The 18579-nt window shown below is 41.0% G+C and overlaps 1 protein-coding gene across 4 annotated transcripts in view; it reads right to left on the bottom strand.

Moving 5' to 3' along the window:
- Positions 1-758: 758 nt before the first annotated feature.
- ETV6 (ETS variant transcription factor 6) overlaps positions 759-18579 on the bottom strand; it is a 140067-nt gene continuing 122246 nt past the window's right edge. For all 4 annotated transcript variants that reach the window (XM_084290770.1, XM_084290771.1, XM_084290772.1 and 1 more), the window contains 3 exons: positions 7481-7623; positions 4606-4706; positions 759-1246 (listed from right to left, as the gene is read on the bottom strand). In XM_084290770.1, the coding sequence (XP_084146896.1) occupies positions 1141-1246; positions 4606-4706; positions 7481-7623 (350 nt within the window). In that variant the 3' untranslated portion in view covers positions 759-1140. The remainder of the gene's footprint in view (positions 1247-4605; positions 4707-7480; positions 7624-18579) is intronic.

Here is an 18579-nt window from a genome sequence, read left to right as displayed (position 1 = left end):
CTACCTCTCCAGTGGCACAACGTGATCCTGGAGTAGTTTCTGAGTAGTACAAACCATACATGTATGATGGATCCCTTTGCATTGTCCTTAAGATGTAAGGAACAGTCCTTCACCTTTCACCCCAAAATTGCTAGCAGGTATAAGAAAAAAAAGTCCCTTTTGTAATTTCAGATGTTTCAGCCTTTGCTTTTTTATCAAAGGCTTTGAGCTGAAATTCTGCTTTGTGCATATATTGTGGCATTTACGTATAAACATATATATATATGAAACGTTTCTCTCTATATACATATATATTTATATTAGTCCCTGCCCCTCTCCCCCCACACCATTCTATCACTTCTTTGCTAGAAGGAGGGACAATGTCAACATCAGTCTATTGCAGAGGTTTGTCACATTTATTTTTCTCCTCCCTGGAGCACTTAGGTGATTGGTTTTGGTCCATATGCCAGCAGTAAATAGCCACTTGCAGGACTCATGAGCCCAAACTATGCTGGGATGCTATCCCAGCCAATACATGAAGGGTGATTCCTCTTCATTTGATAGACATGTGTGGTAAATTCTTTTGGTAGCTTCAACACATTTCCCAGTCGCAGCACATACGCATTGATCCAAGCAAACTGGAACCCTTGAGCAAATCCCTCCTTTGTTGCTATTGTATTATGCAGTGTTACGTCATGAGACTTGCACAGAAAATAAGAGCGCTCTATTTCCATAGGAGAGCCTTCCCCCCAAAAAAAGCATAATCTGATGTCTTGTCCTATGTGAGATAAGGAAAATCAAACTGCATGTTTATTAGGGGGAAAAAAACCAAAAAACAAATCAAACAAAAAAAAAAAAAAAAAAAAAGAAAAACAGCAAACAAAAAAAATGAAACCAAAAAGACAGAAAGAACTCAAGGGAGACTCTGTAGGAACAGTGAAGTAGTGCATAAGTCCAGGCTTTCTCCCCTTCACTTTTCTGCCAGCACCACTTCTGCCTGTTAGTTTGTTTTGTTAAGGTGCTTCAGGTCCTGCATGGTCTTCAAGCCAAGTGGAGACTGCAAGTACTGCTTCTGTGTTGTTGCTTCCCCTCCCAAATTGTGCCAGCCATCCAGGCAGATGTTTCTCCCATGGACACACAGAGGCGGTGCACCAGTTCCCTTCAGCACTCATCTTCTTGGTATGTTTGTTCATCCAGTTCCTGGGACTCAAGGTGCTCGAGGCGGTCTGTTCTGCCACTCATAATCTCATCTGGGGTCTTCATGAACCTGCAAAACAGAGAAACAAGTTGATTTCCCAGTGGTCTCAGCCTTTCTCCTTATCAAGATGCTGAGTCCCCTGACCTCTGCAGCTCCCCAGAATCATCTTTGCTGTATCCTCTAGTATGACTTGGTATTTCCCAGCTTTTCCCCAGCCTACTGGTATCTTTCTTCTCCATACATGGAAATGAAGTAAGAAAAATCACAAGCATTTTCTCCTGCTCCCTTTTTCTAAAGTCCAAATCTGAAACAAAACCCACAGTCTTTTCCAAAGAATGATATTTACTTCTTTTTCTTCATATTGTTTGCTGTTGCCATGTAAGATGACAGCATGCCACATGTCCACTCATTTACGGAATCTGGTGACAGAAATGTAAGTGATCTTTATTGTCAACATATTTCAAAGCAAATCACTTGCAAGGCATGGAGAGGCATAAGGCTACTCATTTCTGCCAGCTTGTGTGCAGGTGAGTGAAGATGAATATGAAACACCAAAAGAGCAGGTCTGGAAAAAGCTAAGGACCAAGTCAGAACAAGCTCTGGGAAATGAAAAAAGCCCTGAGAGAAAAAGCTTTTGGGCTAAGCTTTAACTGGGAAAAGGGAACTGTGCACAAAGACAGTATCTTCCTGTGTGACTGTAGCCAAGTGTAATTGCAACGTAGCAGTGTCTTCTGTAAATAAATGCCACAGCACTAATGTCTTGATGCAGTAAATCTGCAGGGGGCTAGAAACAGAAACTGCCTCTGGGGAGACATGGCAGCAGTAGGAAATGGGAAAGGACATCCACCAGCCTGCAGATCAGGTCTGCAGTCTTGATCTTTGCCAGGGTGCTTTTGTGTACCACTGCATACAGACAGCACAGAAGAGCTCTGCTTTTTTCTTTCTGGATTTAATGGCGCAGGAAGAGAAAATGGCACAGGAAGGATGAAATCCTAGTTTAAACACAAACCACTTTCCTAACTTGTAAGTACTTCTGGAAAAATCAGAATAGGACATGTTTATGCTGGAAGTGTTACAAAATTTTGTATTTTTTCATTAATTATGTACTGGCTAACATTCAGCAGTACAAAATGTGTTAATCAGAGGAATTTTACTTAGGTTGATGATATGCTCAGTATCCTGGCCCCAGCGAAAACAAAACCAATTGACAGGAGCCTCATTACTATCAGTGACACAGAAAAATCACTGCTGAAGCTAACGGGCAAGATTTGCCTACTCTGCTGCCTCCAAGTTTATAAAGTTTAGGGCTTTCAGTTTGGGCCTCTCAGCAAATGCATAGCACTGCCTGGAACTAACCTTTTGCCACCCCTTCTAATTTTGGAAATCATGTGCACATATGCATTTATGAAAAAGAAATCAGCTATGACTCACTTCTGTGTCACTCCCATTTGTATGCTGGAAGAACTGTGCTGATATAAATGGTGTTACGGTGCTCAAAAACTAGTATACAAAAGTGGTGAATCAGTTCCTGGCTATCCAGTGAAAACTCACCAAAGCCTACAGGCCAGACTGTGCCCTGATTTAAACCCTGTGCTTGTCCTGTTGATCTTGAGTAAGGATGAAATCAAAATGGAACAATACCACTGTCCCCCTACCTTCTGTCTGTTCTGCTTCCTAAATCACATGGAAGATAGGCTGATAAGAACTGTACAGCATTACTTCAGGAATTCTTTCTGGTCTGTGTTTTAAGTCACGTCATGGAACCCAAAGTATTTGTAATAGCATTTGAATGAATTGAAAAGAAAAACCAATCAACCAAACCAAAACAAAAACCCTAACAAACAAACAAACCAAAACCAAAAATCAACCAGACCAGAACTACCTGCCAACGAAGAAACAGTTTCTATGACTTCTTTTGTTGCAGAAGGCATTCTGCCCATTTATTAGAAGACCTCCTCTGACTCCATTAAACTTAAAGCTCTGTACAGATATCTGCAGATGACAACTGCCTGCATGTTGCTTATAAAGTCACATTTCCTATTTTTTTCTGATTGCGAGAAATAGCCAAGAAAGGCATATTAATGGCTTGATTTTCTGCAGCTGTTCTTCTTTTTCTCTTCAGATATAAATAGGTCTAAGAAAACAACATTAATAAGTTCTTATTGGGAATTGTGCAAAAAATGCTTTGTTCCCTTCCCCCCAGTTTCCAAAGGAAATGAGGTTTGTATGCTCATGTTTTATGCTGCCTGGTGACCTTTGAATCTGTTGGTCAATTCTGGGCAAATCTGACTGAGGAACTGAGGTCTCCAAGGGTATTAAGTTTCTACAGTTCTGAGAAAATAGGCAGCCTGGTTGAGGAGAGATGGACTCCTGTTTTGTTTGTGCTCCCACCAAAGGAAAAGCTCCAAGATAAGCACAGGCATTATTCAGTATCACAGAATTCCCCTGGGAAGTGCAATCTTCACACAAGGCCACAACAACCCAGGCTCCTTTTGCTTTAACTTTCTGCCAAAAAAAATTGAAATAACACAGTTGATTTCGCCTGTGATTCCTTCTTCCCTTCATTATCCTTTCTCTGTCTTAAGTCTCTTTCTAAAATGGTATCAACAAGACATTCCACAGAAACCTCTTCAGGTAGTCTGAGTACTAATGCAGTTCTGTTAGACATTTAAGAAAACAAACTCCAAGACTGCCTTCCTATTGATATCATTTCCAAGAACATTACTGGATCAAGACCAGTAATCCAGACCAGATCCAAAGCAGCCTTTGGCCTGAGTTTAGCACTCTGTGGGTCAGACTTATGCTCTAGGATTCCCTGATCCTGCCTGCAGAGAACTGGAGTGCTCACACTCAGTGGTTCTGCCAGTTGCACTCAAGTTCATTCATTAACCCTCTGCTTTACACTGTTCAGGGTCCTATTTCCTAAATTCTCGGTTGTATCATCCTATCTGATGTTTTATGAGCAGCTCTTGCAGGTTTCTCTCTTCCTTGAAGGCACTGCTGCCAAAGACAAGTTCATCAGCACTTCTCTTCTGTGATGCTGATGTTCTCGAGGAAATGCCAGATTCCTGCTTAGCGTTCACTAGCAGCTGTGTCTGTAGGAGTTGAACATGGACTGGATTTTCCAGGAGTTTGGCTGAGATGACAAATCAGTTAGCTAAGGTCTTAAAAAATGGCACAGCCTGCTTGAAGCGAGTGAAAAGATTACTACTGACTCCACTGATCACTGAAGCAGGCTTGTATTTTTCTAAATTGATGCAGTTGTCTTGAAAGCTGGGAAGCACCGGTCTAGACAGCTTTTACAAATGCATGCCCATTGTCAATGATGTTAGAGCTGTGGCAATGAAGTATCACACAAAGAATTCCGTCTTCCATCTTCAAAAATGAATTGTCTGTAGAAAGGAATGGCAAAGAAAAGCAAAAATTACCTGAACAAAAGCCTTTGTCCTGGCTCCTTCCGGATAATATTCAGTTTGTAGTAGTGGCGTAGGGCTCTGGACATTTTCTCATAAGTCATATTTGTTCTGTTCTGATTTTTTCAAAAGAAAAGGGAAAAACGTGTTAAGACGATTCATTAAAACCCTCCTAAACCCCCAAAGAAATTGCAGAGCTATAACAGGTAGCTAAAATAACCAAGCCAGTACAAGAAATTACACATTCTATTATTCTGCTGTTTACAGCCCGATCCTGCCCCTCCAGCCCTCATCAGGAAAATTTTATGGGTCTCTTTTCATACAGTGCAATTTAAGCTAGAATGTCTACCAAAAATTCCAGCTGAGGTTTTTCTACAGTTTCTTGGATCACACATAAATAAAGGCTTCAGCAACCACAAAAGGAGATATTAGATGGAGATGCTCATGCCACATGAGGTGTGACAGGTCTGTTCTTAATGAACCCACCTTTTGTAAAAGCATAAGAACAGTGGCTAACAGACTGCATTTGTCAGCAATCCCTGCTAAGAGCGCTGTTCCTCTAGGAATCCCCTCCATTAACTAGTTAATGCTTACTGAGCACTGTGGAGACTGAGAGACTGTTTCTCCTCTCACTATAGGGGTGTAAATCAAGTGGTCCATTAGATTGTATATGTGCCTCTGTGACAGAGCCTCCCCTTCATTTTGGGAACTGCTGACCCCACAGCCAGAGCACTGCAGAGTGACTGAGGCACGACCTCACTTCAGCCAAGTGTCACAAGGCAGCAGTGATGGGCATAGGCAGAGCTGCATGGGGCCCGCCATCACAGTACTTGCCTGGGTTGGGATAACAGGATCAGTCCCTCAGGCTATGTCTACACGATGACCATTTTTCTGGTACAAGAATCACTGGTTACCATGCAGGCAAAGAAACTCCAGCAGAGAGGGAACTACACTGGCAAAACCATGTTTGCATGAGTATTAAGAAGCTGCCTTGCCATAGGCAAAACAAGGCAAACTAGAAGAAGCATGTTTTTGCTCTGTGAGCCTTCATGTTAAGAGTTTGGCTTGGCATATCTCTGTCAATCCAAGATCAGGCAGAAGTCTATAGTGTTGACCTGCCTTTATTAAATGAGACTGATCTGCCTGTCCAAAATAGCTCCTAGTAACAGACCTCCATTGCTTGCCCTGACCTCTACTCCTCTTCTAAAGTATGAAGAGCTCCTGTGATAATTAAACACTAAGAATGACAATGTTTTCTTTGAAAAATCTAGACTCTGCTCAATGGGAAGCCCCCTGAAATAGTTCTTGTGTTTTTTTTTTTTCCATTTCTTATATGCTAAAAGGCCACTGTGTGTCCCAAGTGACTAACGTCTTGAAGTAGCTTCACTTTCAGACAGCCAACATGAGAAACACAGGGCCTAATTATCAGCATGTAGGTGAAGCAAGGGCAGTACTACTCTTCATTCACAGAACTCTTCATCCCATTCCCAGTGCTGCAGCCCAAAACCTCTAGGAGAGATTTAATGTCACACACGAAAATCTTGACTGTATCAAGATGTGTGCTCATATACAGAATAACAATATGGTTAAGGTTGGAAGGCACCTCTGGAGATCATCTAGTCCAATCTCTCTACTCAAAGCAGGGACGACTAGAATGGGTTGCTCAGATCTGTGTCCATTCCAGCTTTGAACATCTCCAAGAATCTCCAAGAATAGAGACTCCTATCTCTCTCTGGACAACCCATTCCAGTGCCTGATCACCTTCCTAGTAAGAATGTTCCACACCTAGGGTCATTCCTCCCCAGGTGTGGAACTCTGCATTTCCCCTTGTTAGGTTTTATGAGATTTCCATTAACACACTTCTGCACAATGTCCAGGTCTCTCTGCAAGGCAGCACAACCCTGTGGTGTATCAACCACTCCTTCCAGTTTTGTATCATCTGAAAACTTGCTGGTGCATTCTGTCCCATCATTAATGAGCATGTTATATAGTAATGGCCCCAGAATCAATCCCTGGGATAATACCACTAGTGAGTGGACTTCGTGCTGTTGATCACAAGCCTTTCAGCCTAGCAGTTCAGACAGTTTTCAGTCTATTTCACTGTATTCTTGTCTTGTCCATAATTCATTAGTTTGCCTGACATTACAGGAAAGACAGTCTCAAAAGCCTTTCTTAAGTCAAGATAACTGATATCTACTGTTCTCCCTGCATCCACCAAGCTAGTCATTTCATTGTACAAGTTGCTCAGGTACATCTTTGTAAATCTATGTTGACTACTCATATACTCAATATGTCTATACTTATATGTATATACACATATAGATATGAGTATGTATCTGTACTCATATAGATAGATATACGTGTACACACTCAGCCCCATACGGCAAATATTAGTAACTGCTTTCCAGCGAACAAAGAGCAACATCTTACAAGGAAATACATAATCCTGCAGCATTTGATGTCTGTCACAGGGCAGCAGTCTCTCCTTTTGTGAAATCTGAACAGAAAGGAAGCTTCTGCTGAGGTGTAGTACACAACTCTTTGTAGACCACATCTTACCAGAACATCCTTAGCATCAGGTTTCAGGAATAAATGATTTGCCTTGAGAGAGAAGGACCGTTAATTCTTATGCTCCTTGTAATTTTATAATTAGAAGTGTTTATAACTAAATGCCTTTAAACCAAACCAACAGGTTCTTCATGTGATGAGTAAGTTTTAGTACTGGAGGCCGGATGCTTTATATTTCTAATGTATGTACAATGCAAGCTTACGACCTTCCAGGAGTAGTTTATATGCACGTTTCCCTTCCTTTCTCCCCTGTTTATAAGTAAATTTTGTTATGTTATGAAAGGTGATGTGCCGTAGGAGGAAAAATGCATTACTCCCTTACCTTGTGGTTTCCCCACAGCCGGGCCAGCCCGTTGGGATCCACTATCCGAAATATTTTGGATTCTTTATCTTCCCATCGGATGAAATTTTCGTACCGGCTGTCAGAAAGCAGCTGATAAACATAATCCCAAAGCAACCTACAGTCTGTGAAGAGAGAAGAAAGAAAATATTGATGATTTTCTTTGGAATTAATTCTGGGAACTTCAGGGTGGATTTATAGTGAAAGCACAGTGGGGAACAGGGCTGAAACTGCTACTGCAATCTGAAACGCAAATGACCTGGTTGGTATTGACTAATATTTGCAAAATGTACTGGAATATACACAGTCTTTTCCGATGTGTCCTGGTCCTTCTGACACTGACTGAGCATCTTTATCAAATTATAAGCTGTGTGAAATGACCTGCCGATCTTTGTTGTGTTTACTGTTGCACTGACACACATAAAACTATCACAGTTAGCCCTGATAATGTTGCAGGCTGTTTCAGGGTGTAAATCAAGAATCCTGCATCCTGCTCTCCCTACTTGAGGTTGCCCAATTCTGTGCCAGCTCAAGGGTTCTGAGGCATGGACAATGCTACATTTTTCCTTTGTAACAGAGGATTTCACTGTTAGAAATGACATAAAACTGACACCTTCTGCCATTTTTTAATTTGCTTTTTATTTTTTAAGGTTCCTGGAAAAAAAAAATCACAAGTATTATAATTACTTGAGTGCTATTGAGAGGTTAAATACTTTCTATTTGGATAATTGAATTCAAATTTCCTCTTGGCAAACACTCCTTAGGTCGCTAATTAAAGGTCTAACAGATACTTAGGTCTTAGTTTAGTGTTTTTCAGTTTCATGGCAGTCTCTTGAGACGGGGGAAGCCAAGAGCTGAGCTGCTCCTACTTCCTGCTTGCAATGTGTGTTGTGAGAAACACTCTGTAGCCAATAACATAGGCTAGTATCTCAATGAAGTAGCATTTTTATTTGCGATTACAATGGCAGGCATCCCACAAGCAGAAGTGCACCTACTAGTTCCATAACACAGATTATATACTTTTTTTTTTCCTCAATGACCGGGACCCTCCCCTGTTTCCCCATTGACTCGGTAATCCAGGTTCACAATCCATCTGGTGCTTCACATACATGGCTTTCAGTTGCTGGCCTGTTATAAGTCAAATTTCTTTTGACTTTTACACTCTTTGAGGTGGTGATGTTTCTTATACAGTGATTTCCACCTAATTGCTCTAAGGGTTCTGTTTGTCTGCATTTTACAGGGTTGTTTGTTAAGCTTTCTTATCACTGCAAGCATATCTCAATACCACATTCCTCTCCTCTAAACAATGTAACTGTGCAAAACCAACATTTTTATTCCCACTATTCCCCCCTTTTCTTCTTTATAAATTGTTGATTTTTGCAAAACTTTTCTCTAAGATGTAATTTGGTAGATATCATCCTCTTCTTCACTTTCTTTGCTTTCCATCTCCTCAATATCATCATCTTATCTGAGTACGGTGGTGGATCCATGATCATTTGTTTCAATAGTGCAGTTTCAGTTAACCACTGTACTAGTCCTCTTACACAGGGGATAATGCAACTACCAAAGGGAGAAACTTACAGGCCTCATTTCCCCAGGCAGTCTTTTCTTGGTACAATGCAATCATACATCACATCCCCTGGGAGTCCTTGGTCCACCCCCATGGGAAGGGCACTATCTGGGCAATTGGTTGTCCCAAGGCACAAGCATAGCAATTGCTTTCTCTCACTCACAAGCAATTGCTATGCTTGTGACTCTGGACAGTATATTTGACCCATTCTATCCAGGCATTCACATCTCCATATCCTGTTTCAATCTCAAACGTTTGCCTAAGATCTTTTATTTCTTTAACTGTGACAACTGCTGCATTTCAAAGAGGGCCTCCTGTTTTCTCCTCGAGTTTCTCCCTATCTTTGGTAGCAATAGAGGATCGTTTCCATTTAGCTATTTTCATCCTGGCTATTGGGTCTCTCCCAGTTATATCTGCTCTGAGACTGTAAGTATGGTTAGTAATGCAATCAGCCTGACTAATTGTTATAGTTACTGGATTACATTGTAGAAGCTGACAATTGGGCTGAATAGTTCCTTTAAATATGTTCTTTTTATTTTTTTTTTTTAATTTTTTTTTTTACTTTTTTAACCTCATGAAACCAACAGTTGACATGGGTGTATGTGACCACCCTTTATGATTGGTCATTTACCATACATTACTCCATCTTGGGCAAGGGGGTCCTTCAAACATCCCGCTAGTCTTAGGTTCAGGACAGAGACGTTTGTTCTCTCCACTCAATTGTCGATAGGCAAATCTCCACAAGGTAACACCTCACAAGCAGCAACCTGACAAATTGTGATACATAACCCTCTGTCACATTCACCCATATTTTGTCAAGGTATCCCGTCTTTGCTATTATCTGGTCATGCCTTTTCCAAGTTGCCAGTTAACCAAGGCCTTCTCTGAGGACTACAATCACTAGAAACAAAATCAATAGTTGATTTTTCCCTGATATTATTTTTAACCCTTAGGTTTCCAAATAATTATCAATACAAAGAATAAGATGTACACTACTACTAGAACACCTTAGGAGCACTTTGATTCCCTATAGGCCAGTCCTTTCTCTCACTCACAAGTCACACTCATTAGTTACCTGTGAAAATAAAAGGTTAGTTTACAATTGTAAGCTTTTATCTTGCTCAGTCTATTATGAGATTTTTCTTTTTGATTTTAACTTTCAACAAGTCTTCTGTAGAAACAATGTCCCAGGTACTAGGGTTAATGGATGCTTTCACTTGAGTATAGCGTGTCCAACTTTTTTCTGCAGTTCTTACACCTGTTTCAGTGGTTAGTAGTACTTGAAATGGTCCTTCCCATTCAGGCCGGAGTTTTGATTCCTTCCAGGTCCAAATCAGGACCCAATTTCCTGGTTGATGGTAAGGAGGGGTTGAGGCAACAACCCATGGGTCCTGAGAGATGACAAAGAAGAGGACAACCCCAGGATACAGTTCTTAAGGGAGCTCTCTTGTTTCGAATTGTAGTATCCCATCCCTTCTGGCCAGGTAGGGTAATCTGAACAGCATCTCATATGGTGAAATTCCTATATCCTTTCCTGGTGCTGTTTGAACCTGGAGGAGTGCTAAAGGTAAGCATTTTACCCAAAGAAGTTGGGTTTCTAACACTAGTTTAGTTAATTGCTTCTTTAATGTCTTGTTCATTTGCTCCACCTTTCCAGAAGAGGAGGGGTTTCAGGGGATGTGAAAATCCCACTCAGTCTCTAAGGCCTGCATTAACCCTTGCAGTACTTGTGAAGTGAAATGACTTCCTTGATCTAAATCAATGTTTTCAACTATCCCATATCTAGGGACTATTTGCTCCAGTGATACCTTAGCCACAGTGTTCGCAGTGGCAGATACCAAGGGGAAAGCTTACACCCATCCAGTCATGTGGTCAGTTAGGACAAACAAGTACTTAAGTCTCCCTACTTTAGGTAAAACAGTACAGTCTACCTGTATACTTTGGAAAGGTCGAATCCCTGGTTCCCATCTCTCTCTAGGTGTGTTACAGATGACCTTTTTATTTACCTTTTGACATATGGTACACCCTCTGCATATTTGCTTCACTGAAGTGTATATTCCTACAGAGACATACTTTCTTAGCACAACATCACACATTGCTTGCACCTCCCTATGACTCTCTTGATGTAAAATGATTAATATTTGCCTCATTGGTGCTTTATTCAGCATTTCTCTCCCATCAGGGAGTATCCATTTTCATTCAGACTTCCTGGCTCTTGATTCCTTAAAAAAAACCTTTCTCTTGAAAACTTTTTATTTTTTTCTTAGTTTTTAATAATTCCCTGGATTATCTCTGGATTTATTCTTCGTTTTCCCTCAGACATTAGATGCCTTAAATACTTGACTTCTCTTTCTATATATTGTAATCTATTTTTCAATATTCCCAAGCCCTGCTTTCCCAGAAAGTTGAATAGTTTGTTAGTAGCTTCCTTCACAACTGTTTTCTCCTGTCCTGACAATAAAAGATCATCCACAGATTGTAATAGTAACACCTCCTCGTGAGGTTGGAAATGCTCCAAAATCTGTTCTAGAACTTGCCCAAAAAAATCGGTAGCCCTGTAAACCCCTGAGGTAAAAGTGTCCATCTGTATTGTTGCTTCTGCCCCCATTTCAGGGTTTTTCCAGTCAGAGGTGAAAATATCTTTGCTCTCAGGGCCTGAGAGCACTCCATTAATAACACTGTTATTCCAGTCTAACAATTTACTATTTGAATGCCCAATTTCATCATCAAATGCCGAAGTTAGTCCTAGTCTTGGGTGCATACAATAATTGCCCAGTGATCATTATATCCTCTAGTCTCAGCTTGGTATCCCCTATTCTCCCACATGCATGGTGACAGGACAAGGGGGAATGGGCTAAAGTCGCACCAGGGGAGGTTTAGGTTGGATATTAGGAAGAATTTCTTTACTGAAAGGGTTGTTAGGCCCCCTGGAAAAGCCCCTGGTGGAGCAGGTTGTCCCCCTCTGCCCCCCGCTCCGTCCCTCCCTGATACTTGGGAAACTGACCAAACACCACAGCAAATACACCAAAGCTTCTAGACTGTTACTTAGATCATGCCTACATCCTCTTACCCTGCTCAATCAACTTCAAACAGTTCTATCAAACATTACATACCACACATTTAACACCTTCAGCAACCCTTTTTAACACGTCTTTGTATCTTTCTCCAACCTGTACTTTCACCAAAGCTTCTGCTGGGCCAACTTAATTCCTGGTATACTGCCAAGCACTTCACCATGCGAGGGGTACTGTACACCAGATTTCCCGAGACTCTTCCTTTCTCTGTCTTATCTCACACTTGACTAACATCTGTCTCTGGCCATGTCCCTCGCGGAGCTACAGAACCATGGATCAGGACTCCACACTCGCTTCGTACAAAAGTATGTCTCAATCACACATCACACAGAGTCTCACCTGACCCCAAGGCAATCCTTAATATTTCTTACCTTGGTCTGTGCACAGTTACCGGCTCAATTCTCAAACCCAGATCATTTTACAAGGTTGTCTGTTAATCTTTCTTATCACTGCAAGCATATCTCAATACCAGATTCCTTCCCTCTAAACAAAGTAACTCTGTGCAAAAACAACGTTTTTATTCCCACAGTGTATACGGAATAACTGGCACCTATGAAATATGGAAAATGAGTTGCACAGAGGTAGCTAGGTGTTCTGCTGCTATCAAAAACAACACTTTTTTTTTTTTTACAGTGCAATGGCCAGATCCCTCAAATGGACATGTAGTTGTGTTTTACTTTGAAAGCAAAGCCAGTCTCTGAGACACAGTTTGTGCACTGGTTAAAGGACAGGTAAGCAAAGGCATCTAGCTTTTAGGTGCTAAAATCAATTTTTGCTAGCCTGTCTTTCTTTTCCTGTCTGTCTCAGTTTGATATGTGTTACAACAGGGATGATATCTTCATCAGTATGAGAATATGAAATGCTTTTTGAAAAGGAGTATGAATAATACATTCAGTGAGTGCACCTGAAGTGGTTAGGGATATTAACATTATTGATGGTATTTCCCACTTTCAAACTGTAAGAGTTATCTCTGAAATGTGTACTGACTCTAAACCCAGAGCTTAGTTTGCCGCTGCCCTTACTATAGACTTGGAGAACAAAGCAGTGTGTTTTGAAGAGATGATGCCTGGCAAAAAATGCAGATTTCTGTGCTAGCTAAAACCTACCGCAATGGTAACCTCATCCACAGCCTCTACAAGAAGAAGCGTGTAAAAGGAAGGAGGCACTCAGAATTTTTTCGTTGAAAAAAACTACTGGCAGCTAGGACCAGAACAGGGCCCGAGAAATAATTTTCTGCATTCCCTAATGACTGGCCTAGACTGGCTCCTTCTCTGTGCAGGGATGAAGAGAAACCTTCCTTTCCCCTTACGCTCATCCCAAGTTGCATATGTAGCCTAGACACCTACCCATGGCTGCAGATACAAAGCAGGTAGCTGGCTAAAATTAAATGCCAAACACAGCTGCTTCTAACCCCTTGTGTAGTGCTGAGCAGAAGTGGCTTCAATCAACTTTCAACCAGTAATTTTTCCTATACATGCACTTAATCTCTCTGACATGCATGCATTAGAATAAATAAATATATATATATATATATATATATATATATATATATATATTTCTAGATTCTTTTGTAAAGAACAAGGCAAAGGAGATTGTATTGCTTTACTGGTCTGCACCTTTTAATAACATGGGATGTGCTCAAGTAATATGGTAGTAAGGGACTTCATAAGTGGTTTCCTGACACACGTGCAATTCATTCCTGAGCTCTTTCACTGAAAGGCTGTACAGAAAACAATTTTTAGTGCAGAAATCTTTTAAAAAAATCTTTAAGCACCATTTTTTCTTTTCCTTCTCCTTCATTTCCACTGGCTCTGACTCCCCCAGGGCATATTTTGCCAAACGATCACCATTGGTAATACTGTTGCATTCCAAATACTACCAGATTTTATTTTTCCTCCTCTGTAATCTTTGTTAACTTTAACAGTAAAACCTGAAAAGTCACAGTCAATGGTTTGTGCTGAATTCTTCATTTTAGATTAGCTTTTCCCACAGATCCTCATGCTTTTTTTCTGTCAGGTTCTTCATTAAAATACTGTAAAGGTGATGCAATTCTTTAGGCCAGCAGTGAATCATTCACCAAGGCCACGCAAATCATCAGTGGGCAATATGCCACCATGTGCAAAGCTTATCTGCCAACTGGTGTCCACACGGATGTGCCCAAAAGGTACTTTCCACCTCTGCAGGTAGCTAACAGGTTGCTCCACTGATTACTGCAGTTGGATTAAGGATCGAGGGTGGCAGGAATGGTGCTTTAGCCAGGAGATGTGTTAGGTCAGAGCAGTGCACTCCGTGTGGATCCCAAATATTACACCAGCTATGAAGGCTGACCACATAGCTATGCTCCAGGGTTTATTTCAGCATAGGAGTAACTGGCTTCTGCTGAGGCATATAGGTTCCACACTGGGCTAAAAACCTGTGTTGGGCTTGATCCGGCCCCACTAAGAGGTCTGTCTTGCTGGAAGCTGTTTCAAATTGCAAAACATTCATTTAGCTGGTATTAAGGAAAGAAGACACTTTTTGGTCAAGGCATGAATTTATTAGAAATTTGATGGGAGAGGAAAGATGCGTGGGTCTGTGGCTGGACTAGTGCTTTCAGGACTGTGCTAGGAGGTTAGTGAGGTTGCTGATGGGCATATGGCCCCAGCATGAGAGTGCTGTATAGAGTCAGTGTCCCAAAGTCAGTCATTTGGATTTCAGTGTGCCACCACTTCTAGTACTAGTAGTAGACTTCCTTGGCATCAGAGGGAGGCGTGGCACTTCCACAGAAACATGTGAATGTCAGACTGTTATATTCCTGAATATGCAACCCATGGCAGATGTTCTCTGATTACAGTAACTTGCAACTAATATTTACATTTCTGCAGATATATCATTTGCCCAAAACTTTACTTACATCTCATTATTTGCAATGTGCAATGTTGTATCAATAGTGTATTGCTGTAACTATGCTCCAGAAAATTTCCAAGTGTATAAACACAACTTTTACTGAAGGAAATGGCAGACTCTTCATGTCTTCTGTACAGAGGCCCCTGGAAGAGTTTAAAGAACCTGATGTATCCTTAAAAATTGACTGGAACTGTACACACTATGAGCATTGCCAAGGCTGCACATTCACCTGTGTGTGACTAGCAAGTAAATTCTAGTCTAACATAATGGCTTTGGTTATTTTTCATTGGCTGTTATTACTTCCCACATGCACACCCTCTGCCCTCCCTTCACAAAACCAAGAAAGTACAAATAAAATCAACCTGAGATGTCTGGGTGGCAAATTATTGGACTAACAACAGAGCTTCAGACTCTGAGAAGAGGTAACATTCAAGCACAGATTTGTTTTTTGTTGTTCATTTAATTTTTAGAATAGATTCAGGCTAAGCTTGAATATAAATATTCCTCAAATAAGAACTCAGATCTGCATCTTGAGATCTTCATAAGAAAGTCCCAAGTGATCAAGGGCCTCATCCCGTATTCTAAACTGACTGAGCTGCTCAGACTTGCAGAGGTATTTAGTAGGCTGGTAGGATTGCAAAAACAAGAAAACAAAACAAAACAAAACAACAACAACAACAACAAAAAAACAACAACAAAAAACAGCAACCACCCAAGTATCTTAGGCCTCTAAATCTCTGTTTGCTTCAACAAGAAAACTGAAAATTCTTGAAAATTCTGCTTGGCTCCTACAATGAATTTTAATCTAGTCTTCAAAAGCTGCACTTGTCAATCAGCAAATTTAGATATATGTCTAAGTTGCAATAAGTTAATGAGCTGGCATGCATCAACAATGGAAATTTTGTCTCCAGCTACTGCAAACAGGAAATAAAAAGGATTAAACAGCAGAAGCACTTTGCAGAGTACCTGCATCAGTTTGGCTTAATTCAAGTTTCAAATGGTAGGCCTTTAGGAATGTGAACAAAGGCAATCTTTTTTTTTTTTTTTTTTTTTTTTTTTTCTGTAAGTGGGTATCTTTCTCTATGATTTGCAGAGTTAAATAAAAAATAAAAATAAAAATAAAAAGTCAAAGACTACTTGATGATTCTTTGCCAGTGTAATGAATTTAGAGTATACTAGAGCCCATGTAGGGTAGACTGCAGCCTATGAAATTCAAGAAAACCTACGAAAAGGCAGTGCTAGCAAATACTATAAAGGAGCTTCAGGGATGCCCCCACAGAAGGCTGCTAAGAGCAATACAGAAGTTGTATTCTCCAGGAAGGTCAAAACTGTTAAATATTTTTCATGATGGATGGAGAAACTGAGAAAGGGACTTGTTTGCAGATGGTTGCTTTGGAAGTTTAAATCATTTGTTTGAAGAAACTCTGTATGCTGTGAATGCCTCCAGGGAGCCAAAGCAGTTCCTTGTATGTCAGAAGACCTCTGAAGGAGCAGCTTTATGGTAGGACTCTCCACAGGGTGTGTGTTGGCTAGTGAGCTATGGCAAGAAAGCACAAGGATGTTGCCGAAGCCTGGCAAGTTTACAAGTGTGGGAGATTCAGTCAGGGAGTTGAGTCAGGGCTGGTACCTAAAATGTTTGGGCATGCTGCAATTTCCTGTCTTTTGGCTTATTTTAGCTTTCTTAGAAAGTAGCTAGGTCTCTGTAGCACAAGGAAACAACATTTCCCCCCTAACACACACGTACTTCTTGTTCAAGTGAACTCAGATCGTTGAAATGCATACAATCTGAAGCTAAAGAAATTTATCTGAGGAGTGAGCTGGGACTGAGAGGCTTTAAGGTGATGCAGTATCAAACAACCTAGCCAAAGTGGGAAGGTGGCGAACTGTTCAAGCAATGTGGCAGGGCTTCTGAAAGCAGACATTTCCACGTCCCACCATATCCCCAGCTGTACTCCTGGGCAAGACTGAGCTATGCAATTAGCTAGGAATCAGGGCAAGCTATATCTTCATATGGAAAGGCATGGATACAATTTTCTTCCCATGGTTAATGGTTCTCGGGGGATTTTTATACTTAAGCACAAGGTAGTGATGAGGTATAGATTCATTAGCTGGCTCTCAGAATGTCCCCCATAAGCACTGCCCTACATGTGCAAGAGGCAGCAGTTTCACACTTGGGCTAGCAACAGCCACATATTGTACAGTCCCAAACTCAGCTGAGCTAGAATAAAGCCTGGGGGCTGTCTGCCCACCCAGTCCCTGGTAGCTGCTTGGCTGCCAGGGTTGACACTAGACACACGAACAACAGGCAGCTGCAGAGTCCTGGAGAGGGCAAGGGAGAGAAGACAGGAGGAGTGGTTGGGGTTTGAGGAGCAGGAAGAAATCTATCCCATAAACAGCAATTACTGACTGTTAACCCCTCTGACAGCAGCAAGCTTGCCTCCTCACCCTAGTTTTAAGCCCCCCTTTCACGCGGCAGAAGCACACAAGCCACAGCCACTCCTCCTTGGCATGATAAAACTCAGTTTCTCTTTTACAGTTTCTCATTTTTTCTGGCTGAAAAGCTGTTTACTACCCATGTTTACAGCACTCCTTCAGCAATGTTAAGGAAAAGGGGAGGCTGTAGTATTGTTAAGAATCCCTTGTGACAGTCAAAGATATGCTATGTGAGTGAAGGCATGTATTACGAAATCTTCATTTAAAATATCCTTTAAGTGTATGGGCTGAGTCTTCTGAATATACAACTAAAGGAACACTGACATATATATACTTCCTAATGGCTATATGATGGTAATACATATATCCCTTAGACTTGAAATACCATCTCATAATGGTTAACAGTCAGTAAATTCAACATTATGGGGTTTAGGTTCCAAATATTTTGATCATTGTCCTGTCATTAGGAAATGACTTCTCTGGTATCATTTTGCCAAGGTAGACACACATGATGTTACAGTGGTCAGGTAACTCTTAAATATGTGTTCCCTTAGACTGTTAGTAGTAACACTGCTAACAGTATAGGCACATATATGCTAAAGACCTCTTTTGTTCAGAATATAACATTCTTCTGTAATGCAATATTCCCTAAAACATACACTGCATCTGAGACCCCTGTTGCCTAAGTGAGGCCCACGGCACTGAAGTAGACCTAACTCTCTTCACGTATCAACTACCAAAATCATCTCTTAACCACAGAAATGTTCTAAGTTCCACCCACATCTTGCCCTGAAGATCATTATATAGAATGAATTTAATCTAGCTGATGACTGACTTGGAAGTGAACATGGCTTCACAAAGAGACTATGCCAAAGTAACTTTGTCACACTCCCCTCTAACATCAGCTGATGACTTACCCCTTGCTGAGTAGGTTAGCCTAAAATTTCTCCAGCATGATATCATTTGACTTAAATGGTTCTGTGATTTCTACCAGCTTAAAAGTTTCCCAAACTCAAGCCTCTTTTTTTTTTTTTTTTTTACAAGGCAATATGTGCTTCAACTGCATTTGTTCACAGCAAGGCAAACATCATGCAAACAGCTGTTCACAACTGACGCTA

The sequence above is a fragment of the Netta rufina genome (assembly GCF_964035555.1).
Source record: "Netta rufina genome assembly, chromosome: 1".
Taxonomy (NCBI): Eukaryota; Metazoa; Chordata; class Aves; order Anseriformes; family Anatidae; genus Netta; species Netta rufina.
The sequence above is the reverse complement of the archived record's forward strand: the minus strand, read 5'-3'. Positions and strand labels throughout refer to the sequence as shown.